Source organism: Glycine max, chromosome 2, assembly GCF_000004515.6.
Source record: "Glycine max cultivar Williams 82 chromosome 2, Glycine_max_v4.0, whole genome shotgun sequence".
Taxonomy (NCBI): domain Eukaryota; kingdom Viridiplantae; phylum Streptophyta; class Magnoliopsida; order Fabales; family Fabaceae; genus Glycine; species Glycine max.
The window spans coordinates 39,478,989-39,492,249 of record NC_016089.4 but is presented as its reverse complement, the minus strand read 5'-3'; the positions used below and the strand labels follow the sequence as shown (position 1 = coordinate 39,492,249).

Below are 13,261 nucleotides of genomic sequence, written 5' to 3'. Positions count from 1 at the left end.
TGCATTAAATATTTTTTTAATTTGGGTTATTATTATAAAATTTAATGCATATTTAATTCACGTTGTTATAAAATAAATAATATTTATTTAATATATATTAAATTTTGTAATACAAATAAAATGTTGTGATAGTAAATATTTTTTATTTTTAAAAAAATATACGGATTACATAATTTGTATGATTTAAATTAAATTCTATTGTCACAAAATTTATTATTCAAATTTACTTGCGCATTAAATATGTATTAGAAATGTTAGTGATAATTATGTATAGTAATAATTTATGTATACTAATATTATTTATTTTATAATGTAATTGATTCATTAGCTTAGTTAGTTAGAGCATTGTGATAATAACCCCAAAATCTAGGGTTCAAGTCTTGGCCATTAATTATTTTAGCAAAATTTTCCAATAAAAAACACACCTTCCGGCATAACCTTCTTCCGGAAAAAGAACTTTATTCCGTATGAACTCCCGGAAGAAGTTCTTCCGAAATTTGATACGGAAGAACTTCTTCTTCCGTATCTTCCGGGAGTTCATACGGAAGAAAGTTCTTCTGGATGAACAGATTGACACAAGGGCAATTTTGCCCATTTAAAAAATTGTTGGATGCACCTAGCTTGTCCCCATATGTTTTGATTGAGCTTGAGGCCCAATAAATCAAATAACTAACTCGACCCAAAGAGATAAGGGTTAGTCCAAATTACTAAGTTAAATTGTTGACCAAAATCAACATCCATACAAAGTAGGTACGATACTACCATAACCTAGGTATAAGAGAACCCATTTTAGCTTAGAGTAAATTGATAGTATCCTACTCTAATATTTTCCTTCTAAGGACTTGACCCTATGTCAAGCAATCTAACCCATCTCAAGCACCCTACAAATAAAAACAACATAAGCGATATCAAATTAGATTGATTACATATTGTTACCCTGCTGAAATTATTGATAATTTAAGTGTTAAAGTGTCTTTGCAAATATCTAATCCTCCAAACAACTTATTGGGAGAGAGTTCCACTATCAACTCAGGCCTCGGTCAATGACAACCAGACCTTGAATATTAAAGGCGACCATAGCACATCCAAAGTTAACTTGAACATCTCACACAATAGAATCATAGAACTAAAATTTGCAATTCCTATATATGTGAAAAGATGAGATTTTGAAATTTAGTAGTTACAAATAGAAAATAAGTAGTGTGTGTATGCGTGTAATTTTCTTAATTTTTATATTTTTTTAATTAAATGATAATGTTATTTTGAGAAGAATAAATCTGTGACAAAATGAGGAAGTTAATCTTCTTTATAGTATACTAGAGGAAAACAGGGCACTTCATGCCTAACGGCTTTTTTTTCATGTTTTTTAAAATAAAAAGAAAGATAATAAAAGTTAGTGGATAATTTATGAAGATAATTATAGAGATAAAATAATAACTTATAAATGTAATTATAGGAATAAAATGAGCATAAAATGTATACACTAAAACATCTCATTCCCTTTATACATAATTATAGATGTGGTTATAAGAATAAAATGGATATAAAATATGTACACCAAAATAACTTATTTCTTATTCCCTCTGTATATATTTATAGATGAGTAGATAATAGCATTCATGTTGTAAGTAGCTTGTAAATGGTAACGAAAAGCATAATAAATTTATTTGACATTACAAATTCAGTTACCATTTACGTAAGCCTTGTTCATTTGCTACTTTAATTATATATGATGTACTTTGCTTTGTTAATCAATTTTATATGAAATCTTTAATTTAAAGATACTTATATAACTATATAAGTCCAGCATAAAAAAAAAACATAAAGGCCAAGAGAAAAATCTCATCTTCTAACTTCTAAGATATAAATATTAGGTTGAAAAAGGTGCGTACTAGAGACTTTAGTCCATGGTCGAGAAACCAATAGATTATGATTGATTAATTACGCTTGTCCTGTTTCTGGGTTAGATGAATTGGATGTGCTTGGCGAGTATATCATATGTCAAATGTGGAGCATCGTGAGTCGTCCTCACATTGACACGGTGCTGATTGTGATTTTTGACAATTCAAGAGAAGGTTCCTTTAATCTTTAACATATATTGTAGTCTGGATCGGACTGGCTGGCTAGCTAGTCTGTCGGTTAATTAAGCAAATTAACCTCTGAATTAACTTTTTGTTTTATGTAATAACTAGTCGGTAATCTGTGCGCATGCACGAGTCTTTTGTTTAAATGATTTTCGATGGAAGAATAAAAAGAAAGAGATTGTAAAAAGATAAAAGAACTAACATTCATATTAAATAGTTGTAAATAGTAGAGTTGATCAATTGTCAAATTGTTTGAGCCATTTGATTAACCAAATTTCAAAGGTTGATGTTCATGTGAATTTAAAACTCGTGCATACGTATGAGTCACTTGATTAAGAGGCTTCAAAGGTTGATGTTTATGCGAATTTGAAACCTGTGTATACGCATGAATCACTTGATTAAGGAAACTTGATGTTCATGCAAAACAATTATTTCAGATCACAAAATTAACAAACTATATTAAGATGAATCTCATAAGGCTTAAACATAATAAACAAAATAAATGTTTAAAACTAAAAGGGTTAAAAAGTAAAAAAAAAAGTGTAATTAAATTGAGAATTGAAATTTCAAATAAGTAAAATAGTTTTTTTTATAAATATATGACAGTATGTCAATTATAATATAAATTACTCCATATTTACATTTGGCAGGTCACTTAACAATTGTTAATTTCCACTTAAATACTTAAATTTGAAGCACCTCAATAGTGACCACGCTATTTCCTCTAATTACCTGCAATAATAGAGAAAAATTAACAATTTCAAATCCATGTTCATGTTCTATTAACTGCACTGTCTTACCAACTTAAATTTAAAAGACAATGCAAAAGAATAGAACTCACCGCCAACTTAAATTTAAAAGACAATGCAAAAGAATAGAACTCACCGCCATTTCTATGGGATTTTTCTCATTGTCATTCACTTCACCACCAAAAAATATTAAAGTGAAAAATGAGAGGAATCCTAATGTTTTAAAATCCCGTGATTGTTCTGACCTACTCATGGTGGAGAGAAGGGATCGGAGAAGCGAACAAAAAAATATGATAATAGCATGACTGCAATTGTAAAGAAGAAAATGAAAGACGAATTAATAAGAATGAAGAAAGAAGACATAAATCCATAGCATAATAGCATGAAATTTGAAGTTGAAGTACCTCTCAAATAGCTTGAACCTTCCATAAAAAATGTTTTTTAAAATAATAATAATAATAATAATAATAATAATAATAATAATAATAATAAACATGCATAAAACAAAGTACAAAGAAAGAACCTTTCAAGGAAGAAAATCAAAAAGTGGGAAAAAAAGGAAAAAATCAGTAAGGAAGAAAAAACATGAAACAAACAATAATAACTAAATAATAATGATAATAATAATAATGATGATAATAGTAATAATAATAATAATAATAATAATAATAACAATAACAAAATAAATTAATTAATTAATTAAATACAAAAAGAGAAAGAAAGAAAATTTTCTAATTTTCATTGTACTACCGATATGATTTGTTTCCTGTGCGAATTTCAGTATTAAAATTGGTATAGGAAACATCAATTATAGACTCAGGAACCACAATAATAAATGTTAGAAATCAAATACTTTTAAGAAAATCCTAATGTATTCATTATCCACAAACTGTATGCTTCACATAAGACATTCCAATGGGATTTTCTTTTTGGCCATGACGTCATCGTGGTATTGACTGTTGCCCACTGATAATATTTCTTTCAATTTTTTTACTAATTACTACTAATAAAGTAATTGAGATTTCTTGCAAAAGTGTTTCACTTAAAGTGGAATAACTTAAATTTCAATATGTGACGTGTGATTAAGGATATAACATATCTAATATGCTTTTTTATGCAATTTATATATCTAACTAAGTAGAAGCTATTTCATTTCAAAAAATATAATCAAAATGAGCATTTTAAATTGAAGGGATCAAACTAAACCTATTTTAAAAAGTAAGAGAACTAATTAAACTTTTTAAAAATAACATAGCCAAATTGAAGCTACCGACTAAATTAAGAGAACAAAAAAAGTGGCATTTCTTATAAGAACAATCTACTTCTTTCAATTATAATTATAATAAATAAATAAAAAAGTAGCATAGTTCATTACCATGCAAGGCATGAGATTTCTCAGGTAATTATTTCAAGAAAATAATAGTACTTGCACTATTTTTTTCAGCAATAGCATACTTACACTATTGAGAAAACTTTTTTTTTTTGCAGTTAAATTAATTCTTAACTTTCATTTTGGTATTCCTTCTTCAACTTTAGTTATATGAGAGGCTAAAATATACATTAATTCTTTGTATATTCAATTATATTCAATTTGAACCTATATATCTTTAAAATGAATAAAAAAGTATAGATGAATTTAGTCAAATTTTAAAAAATATGTAGATTTATTCTTTATTCTGGATATTTTTTATTTTCATAAATAATTAGTTAGAAACTAACTACATATTATTTTAATATTTGACAACCAAATTTATTAACATAAAGGATCACGTTTAATCGAAAGTATAGAATTTAAAAGTACATTTTTCTTTTAAAATTATATCTAGAATGATTTTTAATTGACAGTATAAAAGGTATCAACCTTAAACTTTGTTTTTCTCTCATAAGCAAAAAAAAAAAAAACTGTTTTTTCAGCCCTTTTTGAAATATCCTGAACATTGTATACCATGTCTCCTCTCCACGTCCATCAATGAAGTGAGTGCAGTTCCACCAACAGTCCATTCTTCTACAGGAGCACATAAATTACCAACTTGATCAAAATATCGTAGCAAATCAAAAAATTGAGTTGATAGCCCCAGTATTACCAAACATTTTCAACCATAATCAATCATTAAAACCAATCTAGAAGAAATATCTAATTTGATGATTAGAAGATAATGTGAGGAGCATTGGCACAAACTGATGATATTAACCAGTCTTCCCACTTTGAAGGAAGGCTGCAGCACCATAACCCAATGCATAGCAGTAAATAGAATCAAAATTAGTTGGCAAGCCACATCTCCCTTCATAGCTGCATATTTTAAAAGAGTACAGGTGACTACAAATTCTAACCAAAGATAGAGATGCCATTAGCAAATGTATGGTCAAAAGAATTTTAATCCAGCTCAAACTTGAAGGTAAATCCTGAAGCAGAACCATAGGACCTTTTCATATTTTTCTGTCTCATAGCGAATCATATTATCAAACCTTACAACTCTAAGAATGATATATCTAAAATAGACGGAGTACCCAAAAAAGTGGGACTGCCCCCTAAATCCTCCTTTATATGTGCCCTATTGCTTTCTCTTCTCCAACTCAGTTTCAACCATTTGAATAAGCATTTTCTCTGTTTCTATCTTGCCAACCTAAATGGAAATATATACCAATAAGAAATAAGAAAATATACCCAAAAATATCATCTTGACATTTGATCAAACACATAACATGCAACCAATAAATGTCCTAATGAACATGATCAGAAAATGTGAATTATCAATCTGAATTATTTTAATTAATCAAAAATGGGAAAAAAAAGTTATCCTAAAATGCTAATTAGAAACCTGCAACCTATGTATATTACCTGTGATGAGCTTGCCAATTCGAAAATCTTCCAGAAATTTCTTTGGTTTGTTAGAATCTAGGATCCCTTTCGAGTGATGTTCCAGCATACCTTTAGCCAGATTGATACCATACTTGCAGCCCGTAACATGCCTTTAGTATTGACCAGTTTTTTTCCCTCCACCCTGTGCTATAAAAATAATCAGGTAAACATAAGCTCATCAAACACCCGATTCTGACCAAAAACTTTGCCCAAATCCACGCACTTAATCCAATTTCCATAGAACATTGCATCATAAATAGTGCATGCACGCCAATCATATAGAGTATGCAAACCTAGGCTTTTTGGTCCCTGAATCCCTAACAACAGAAATTAACTTAAAATCACAATGAATTAAGAAAAGACTTAACCCGCAACTTTCATATAGTGAGATAGGTCGTGAATGTTAACAACCCCATAAATTAGTAGCAAAGACATATACTTTTTAAATGTGAATATATATATATATATATATATATATATATATATATATATATATATATATATATATCTTCATATGTTTTTTTAAGAATGTTTGTGAATGCCAGAGTATTAAATGGACCCAACACAATCTAAACTCTAAAGCCCGTTGCTACACCGCAGAATGTGCGTTTGTCTAGCCAAAAATAGAGAACCCATGAGCAACGAAAACAATTGAGTGTTGGTTATGCATCCCAAAATTAACATTCTGATTATTGCAATAAAGCGTTACACGAACACGTAAGCATAAGAAATTGAGGCCTAGCGCATCTCTGCCTCCGACTCTTGTTCCCCACGACAGCTTATAAGACACAAAACAGAACATTGTAAATGTGAATCAGAAAATGAAAGCAAAACAAAAATGGAAAGCAAAATAAACATGTTGTCGGTGATGGGCATATGCATGTGGTTGGTTCTAGCACATCACCGAAGCGGTGCGGTAACCATATTTGGTTCCTCAATCCCTAACAACAAAAATTAACCAAAAATCAAAATGAAAGAAGATAGAGGGAGGGAAAACTACCTTCTTGTCAATATTTGTGCAATAAATTGTTCTTGAACACATCTCCCTTTCATCTTCAGACTGAGAAATATAGCACCATTAGATAGGTCAGACCAAAGAGATGCATTATCAGCTACTCTAGTCAATCATCTTTTAAATGTAATAGGCAACTCTAACAAAGAAGAAACATTACCCTGGGCAAAAATGTTGGATTAACAGGGACAATAGCAGTTTTTGAAGGTAGCACTCTCAACGGGTAATATCCAAGCATGGTTCCAGACAGGTTCAAAGCAGCCCTTGCACCTTCTACAGGCACAACACTGTTAATACAGTGAAATGTTAATAATAATCACAAAGATGCATACATTTGGCGGTCATGTTACCTTCGTCTGTAAACTCAATGAAGGCAAACCGGAGAATAGAATTAGGGTCCCCACAAACACGACAATCAACAACCTATAGTCAGGAAAGTGGAGTAGATTCAATCAATAACACGGTCAACAATTATTAAGAAGAAAAGCGTGCGCACCGTAACCATTTCTACCTGGCCACAGTTAAGAAAGAGTGCCGCCAACTGCTCTTCAGTAACCTACATTACAACAAAAAACCAAAAGACTTCGAATGAATACACGTGCCAGATGCAATTCTTCTATGCAGATATAGATGGCTTTCTCTTCTCTTCTTCCTTCTTCTTTTTTCTGCCTAAAATAATTAATATATATATATATATATATATATATATATATATAACATATTTCAAACAAAGTAGCAAATTAAAGATAAATGGTATCCTCGTGGTGATCCATATTCATATTTGGTGTTCACAAAACACGCATCTGCGCAACAGCAACAATAACACGAATTAGCAAACATTAGGGTTCAACGCGAGAAAGAAAAAACGTTGTTTTACCACACCCAAGAATACTCGAAGAAAGCGGCAATCAAATCGGTGAAACCTAGTAGCATTAAAACGCAAGACAACACAAGCATGAAATTAAGGGAGAAAAAAAAAAACCAATCAAAAGATGGAAATTACCGAAGTGAAGGTCGAGAAATTCGGTGCAGCGCAATTGGAGAAAAGAGGGGAGAATGGAAGATTGGAGAGTGGTGAGATGAAGGCAGAGGAAAAATCTCATCTCTCTATGGCATGCGTCTAAGATGAAGACAGAGGAAAAATCTCATCTCTCTGTGGCACGAAATAATCGGAAATGCTGGAGAAGAAGCCATGTACCTCACCAATAGAATGGCCAAAGCTAAACACTCAACGTGGCATAAAACGTGGCACAAAAATAAGGCAAAGTTGGAGGAGCATAAAATGACCAAAAAAACCAAGGAAATGAACAGTTGTCACAATCTTAGGCAGGGGTATTTTAGGAATTTCCAGAGGATTCTCTTTTATAGATAGTATATAGACTGTGTTTTCAAGGTTGAATTGGATTAAACGACTTAAAACTGGAGTTAGAATGCGGCCGCGTTTAACTGGGGTGATTAAAGTGTATTAAAGGTTGACGTGTTAACTTTTGTCCTGCAATGTTAAATGTGCAATGTGTAAAAGCTTAGGTTTAACGATCAAAATAGACATAAAAACAATACATGTAACATATTTAAATGTTATAACTTTTTTTGCTGATTAAAATGGTAGAATCGAAAGGCAATCCCAATATTATTGGCCAGGCAGGATGCCAATGGCATGTTGGGGATGTCAGTAGAGGTCTACCTAGAGGATTACTAGCGTGAACCGCAAATAGTTTCACTCAATTTGTAGTTACTCAATTAATTCCTAAATGTCAAAGGATTTCTTTAAAAGTGTATTTGGATGAGGAAATTTAAAATTCTGAGAAATTTTAAATTCTAAAAATTTTAAATACTTCAATTAAAATTCTTTTATTTTCAAAATTTTGTGTTTGGATAAAAAAAAATTAAAATTCTGAGGGTGAAAGAAAAATGAATGCAAAGAGAAGAGAAGATATGGTTGATGTGTTTCCAAAGAGAAGAATATTGATGCGGCATGGGGAGTCGCAGAAGAACCAGGACACGACGGTGTACACCATCATTCCCGACCATAGCATTCAATCAACGACGCAAGGCATGGCCCAGACCCTCCGCGCCGGCGAGCACCTCCACCGCATGATAGGCAGCGACGACGGCTCCCTTGACTGGCGGGTGGAGTTCTACGTGTCCCCCTACACCCGCACCTGATCGACGCTTCGCAAGCTCAGACGGTGTTTCTTAAAGAAGAAGATCATCAACGTGTGGGAAGAGTCACGAGTTCGAGAACGAGATTTCAGAAACATTGAAGTGTAAAAAATGATGAAGGTTATAAAGAAAATACACAAACGTTTTGAAAGGTTCTTCTATCAAGAAAGGAGTTTTAATTTCTCACCTTTTAGAAAGAAATTAAAATTTCACATTTTTAGTTGTTTAAAATTTTGTTTTAAAATTCCAAAAAATTAAATTCTTTATAAAAAAAACATTCAAATAATAAATTTTATATTAAAAAAAATTAAATTCTCTTATAAATTACTTTCCATAGTTTAAATTCTTTATTCAAACACACTCTAAGAAGGATTGTCCAACAATTAGAAAAATAACATAAGAGAAATTTAAACTCACACCTATGTAATCACTAACTAGTTGAACCTAAACTGAAAATTTTACAGTTTGTTTTGCGGTTAGGCTTTGAAGATATTGATCTGCACAATCTATAGTTAGTTCCAAGTGATCCACATGATGCTGAGTATGAATTGAGAAAGATGTAAATGGTTCAATTTCCTTTTTAAGGCCCACGAAACTTTAATGAAAGTCTTAATTAAAAGTAACAACATATTAGGAGAACATGATGACCTACGTTATATTTTCTAAATACAACTTATTCAAAAAAAATTCTTCAAAAAGTTAAGTAGGTCATATTTAACTAATTTAATACTTGAAAAGTGCATAAATCATATTTTGCGTGTAAAAATTAAGTCAAATTTATTAAATATGATTTTGATTTAATAAGCGGCATTTTCTAATCACAACTTATATAACAGTTTTAACTTTTTAAACGTTACTCTATTTAAATAAATTATAAAAGAAATCACATTAGTCAAGTAAAAAAGTCCTTGAGTTGGGTCATCTTAACTTCAATTTAATTAACGAATATGGATGAAGATAAGGACAGCTCATTTATACACTTAATGGAAGGAAAGCTTTCATTCGTGATATTATTAGTAGCTAAAGTAGGAGAGGGAGTGTGAAAAGGACCACTTCCACCATGTCGTGTGTGGACCGATCAATACACACGCCCACAATAATATTCCTCCAAAAGGCACCCACAACCACTTCAATAATTCACCCTTTACCCCTAAATCCGTTCTCGTTAGAGAAAAATTTGATTAACTTTTGCAACAGGCTTTTCCCTATGCTACCACTTTTTTCATCCAAATATCACACAACATAACTTTTTCTATCCTAAATAACATATACTATACACCAAATGGAACCTGAAACTCTGTAGGTATATCTCCAGCCGAATGAATATTCAATCTCTAACCTCAAGAAAATAAAAATAATAAATTACAAATTATAAATAATACTAAAAGTGGTCCAATTCGTGCAGATAAAGAAAGCGAGATGGAATATGGGTTGTGAATATACACATACACCGATACAATAATACAAGCAACCAAGGAATAAAGAAATGTCCAAAAGGAGAGTAGTAAGAGAAAACAAGCCACAAAAACGCGAATAACACAAGAATATTATTTAGAAAACGAAAGATAATGACACCGTGTGGACGCTTCATCACACTCTCAACTCATTTGTTATCCAAATTGAAACAAGAAATTTTATTGCCATCGTAGCTCAATTACATTTAATCTACATGTTGCATCTTGTAGTTTTGCTATATCTCAGACTCTTTCGTCTGTTTCACATTTCTACAGCAAAACGTAAAATACAAACATCTAGTGACCAATTCGTACACAAGTTACACGTACAATAACAACAGTGGAAGAAGAAGAAGAAATATACAAACATGCAAGAAGTTTCAACAAGACACTCTACAATAAACTCCTTTTAACACATTTTAATCATTAGTTTAAATTTATTGAAAATTATAAAATCATATATGAAACAATCATAATTTTTTAAAATTTTCAACAAATTTTAGTGACGAAATATTTTATATATAACTTTTGAAAATTCGTTACTAATCTTGTGAAGTAGGATTAGTGACGAAAAAATAATGTACATCCCTAAATTCCGTCACTAAGAGTGTATTAGAAGATGTATTACTGACATTCCTCTTGTGGAGATTAAGTTTAGACACTAACGGAGCACCGCTGGATTATCTGGAACTTGATGGCGTTTTCTCCGACGACGATTCCATTGCTGCGGGGGCCAAAGGAGATGAAGGCAGGGCAGCGGACGTAGAAGTGGTAGCGACCGGAGATGAAGGCGCCGACCTTCCAACGAACCCTTCCGTCGGCTCGGATGGTGACGAGGACATTACCGTCACTCTGGTCCTGGCTGAGGCGGAGGAAATTGAACGGCGCGACGGGGATGTTGGTACCATAAACAAACGGAGACCAAACATTGATCTCATTGTGGCCCTGGTAGGTCGGAGGGATGGCGGTTCGGTACGTGATCTGCTGGCTCCGGTAGATTACGTAGATTTCGAGGCGGTCGTAGTAAACACCGATGTTGTCGTTCGGGTTGCGCGAGATGAGCGTGACCTGAAAATTCGAAGTGAGGAAGTTCGGTATGGTGGCGTTGAAGGCGTAGACCGTGACGTCTTGGAGGGTGAAGGTGGGTTTGGTGGGTCTAAGGATTGCCCATATCAAAAGAATTGTGAGCAGCACGAGGAAGAGGAACACCACTATGCACCAGAACACTTGCCGGAAGATCTTCCTCTTCTTCCCCTTGTGGTGCTCGCACTCCGACATGGTCTTTTGTTGTTGTTGTTGTGTGTGTGTGTGTTTTTTATGGTACCAGAGAAGAAAAGAACAATAAAGATATTATTATGGTGGGTGTGAAGGAATTGGGAGGTTCGGTGTGGTGGACGCTTCTGAGAAATAAAATGTGTGTATTGTGGGCGAGTTTGGTGTTGATTTATTTGCAATGTAAACTTGTATTTGGAGGATGTGATGATAAGATCGTGCTATGTTTTGTAGAGTTGGGATAGATGGTATTTGAATGGTGGAGGCTTCTTTCGGTTGTTGAGGGCGAATTTTTCAGCAAATTACTTTTTTGTTAGTTTCATTAGAACTGTGTGTTTGGGAACTGAGTTTGGTCATTTCGTACGTGTCCCACTACTTACGCAAAACACAACCATAATGTTTAGTTTCCGATTAACATGTTAGTTGTGAACCGATAAATTATTAATTCGAGTAAAATTGGTCTCAATTTTTTTATATAAGATTTTATATTTAAGTTTTGTTAATAAAAAATATGATTAAAAAAATTTCATTAAATATAATTAATTAGATTCTTAAAAAAATTAATAATTAATTAAACTGAATATTTTATATTAACTAGTTTTGTTATTTTCTCGATACGAGTGCTTCTTCTTACAATGATGAGTGGAGAGGATCTAATTTGTACTGTGCGTCACGCCTTTACACATAGTACCCGCTTGAGACTTATGAACGTAACTTTTATATAAAACGAAAAAAAGATTTAATAACTACTCTGTGTAGTTTTATTATTTTCGGGCGTTTTTGTCACGTGGTGTGGAAATTAAAGTTTGAAAAGTTATGACCAGAAAATTCTTTCATGCCATTAGACATGGCAACGGATGGGGGCAGAGATGGAGATCGGCTTCTCAGCCTTCATCCTTATTCTCCAACACATACATGTATCTATCATTGATGTTTGATGGGATAAAAATTATTATTTCATCCCGTGTTGAGTATCTTGTCTCCATTTCAAATTTGTAACAAAGTTTTTTTTTATAAAAAATTATATTGAAAATTTTATTTAAAAAAAAAAATTGATTATTACACATCTATTTTTAACTACATTACTTGTATTTGCAATACATTTGTCTACAAAAATCATCAAAAAAAAATCTTAACTTATGTAAAAATTATAAAAACATTAACAAGTTATTAATAAAATTTCAATAATTTTATCATCGAGACCGTACGAAAATGAATATGAGACGAGTAGTGGCATCCCCGTCCCCGATCCCAATTAAAAAAGTCGGATAATCCGAACTCGTATCCAATCAACATGGATATTCCCTATCAAGATCAAGACGAGATTAGACGAATACTCACAGGTACGAGTTTGATCGTCATGCCTATTTGTAACCCTAAATCGTTTCCGACAAAATAAGATGATAAACTAGATAATTCGGACATATGACAACAATTAATATTATAGACCACATTTCTTCCCTTTGTATTTCATCTCATTATTTATAAATTACAATCACAGTAGATATACTAATATTACTAGAGATAATTTTAGATTTTGATATTTATACACCATAATTTATATTTTCGCTCGCACTTTCAACTCAGAAAAGTAAAAGTAAAAAAAAATGTTTTAATGTGTATATTTTTTCATTTAAAAAGTAATTTAAAGATTGTGATGAAAATAA

General features: G+C 32.0%; 2 protein-coding genes across 2 annotated transcripts; both read right to left on the bottom strand.

Annotated features, from left to right (window-relative positions):
- Positions 1-5,189: 5,189 nt before the first annotated feature.
- LOC102669552 (polyadenylate-binding protein-interacting protein 11) lies at positions 5,190-7,804 on the bottom strand (the record flags this gene model as incomplete). Its single annotated transcript, XM_014768426.3, has 7 exons — positions 5,190-5,457; positions 5,673-5,840; positions 6,694-6,753; positions 6,866-6,978; positions 7,056-7,128; positions 7,217-7,261; positions 7,709-7,804. Coding segments are annotated over 6 exons (498 nt in total), but the record flags the coding sequence as incomplete, so codon positions are not given.
- A 2,674-nt stretch (positions 7,805-10,478) lies between these two features.
- On the bottom strand, positions 10,479-12,060 carry LOC100813741 (NDR1/HIN1-like protein 1). Its single transcript, XM_003519073.5, has one exon. The coding sequence runs from the start codon at positions 11,598-11,600 to the stop codon at positions 10,977-10,979; it is 624 nt and encodes a 207-aa protein (XP_003519121.1). The 5' UTR covers positions 11,601-12,060; the 3' UTR covers positions 10,479-10,976.
- Between the last annotated feature and the right edge of the window lie 1,201 nt (positions 12,061-13,261).

Excerpts from the sequence above, each read along its gene's own strand:
- LOC100813741 (XM_003519073.5), bottom strand. The coding sequence starts at position 11,600 with ATGTCGGAGTGCGAGCACCACAAGGGGAAGAAGAGGAAGATCTTCCGG.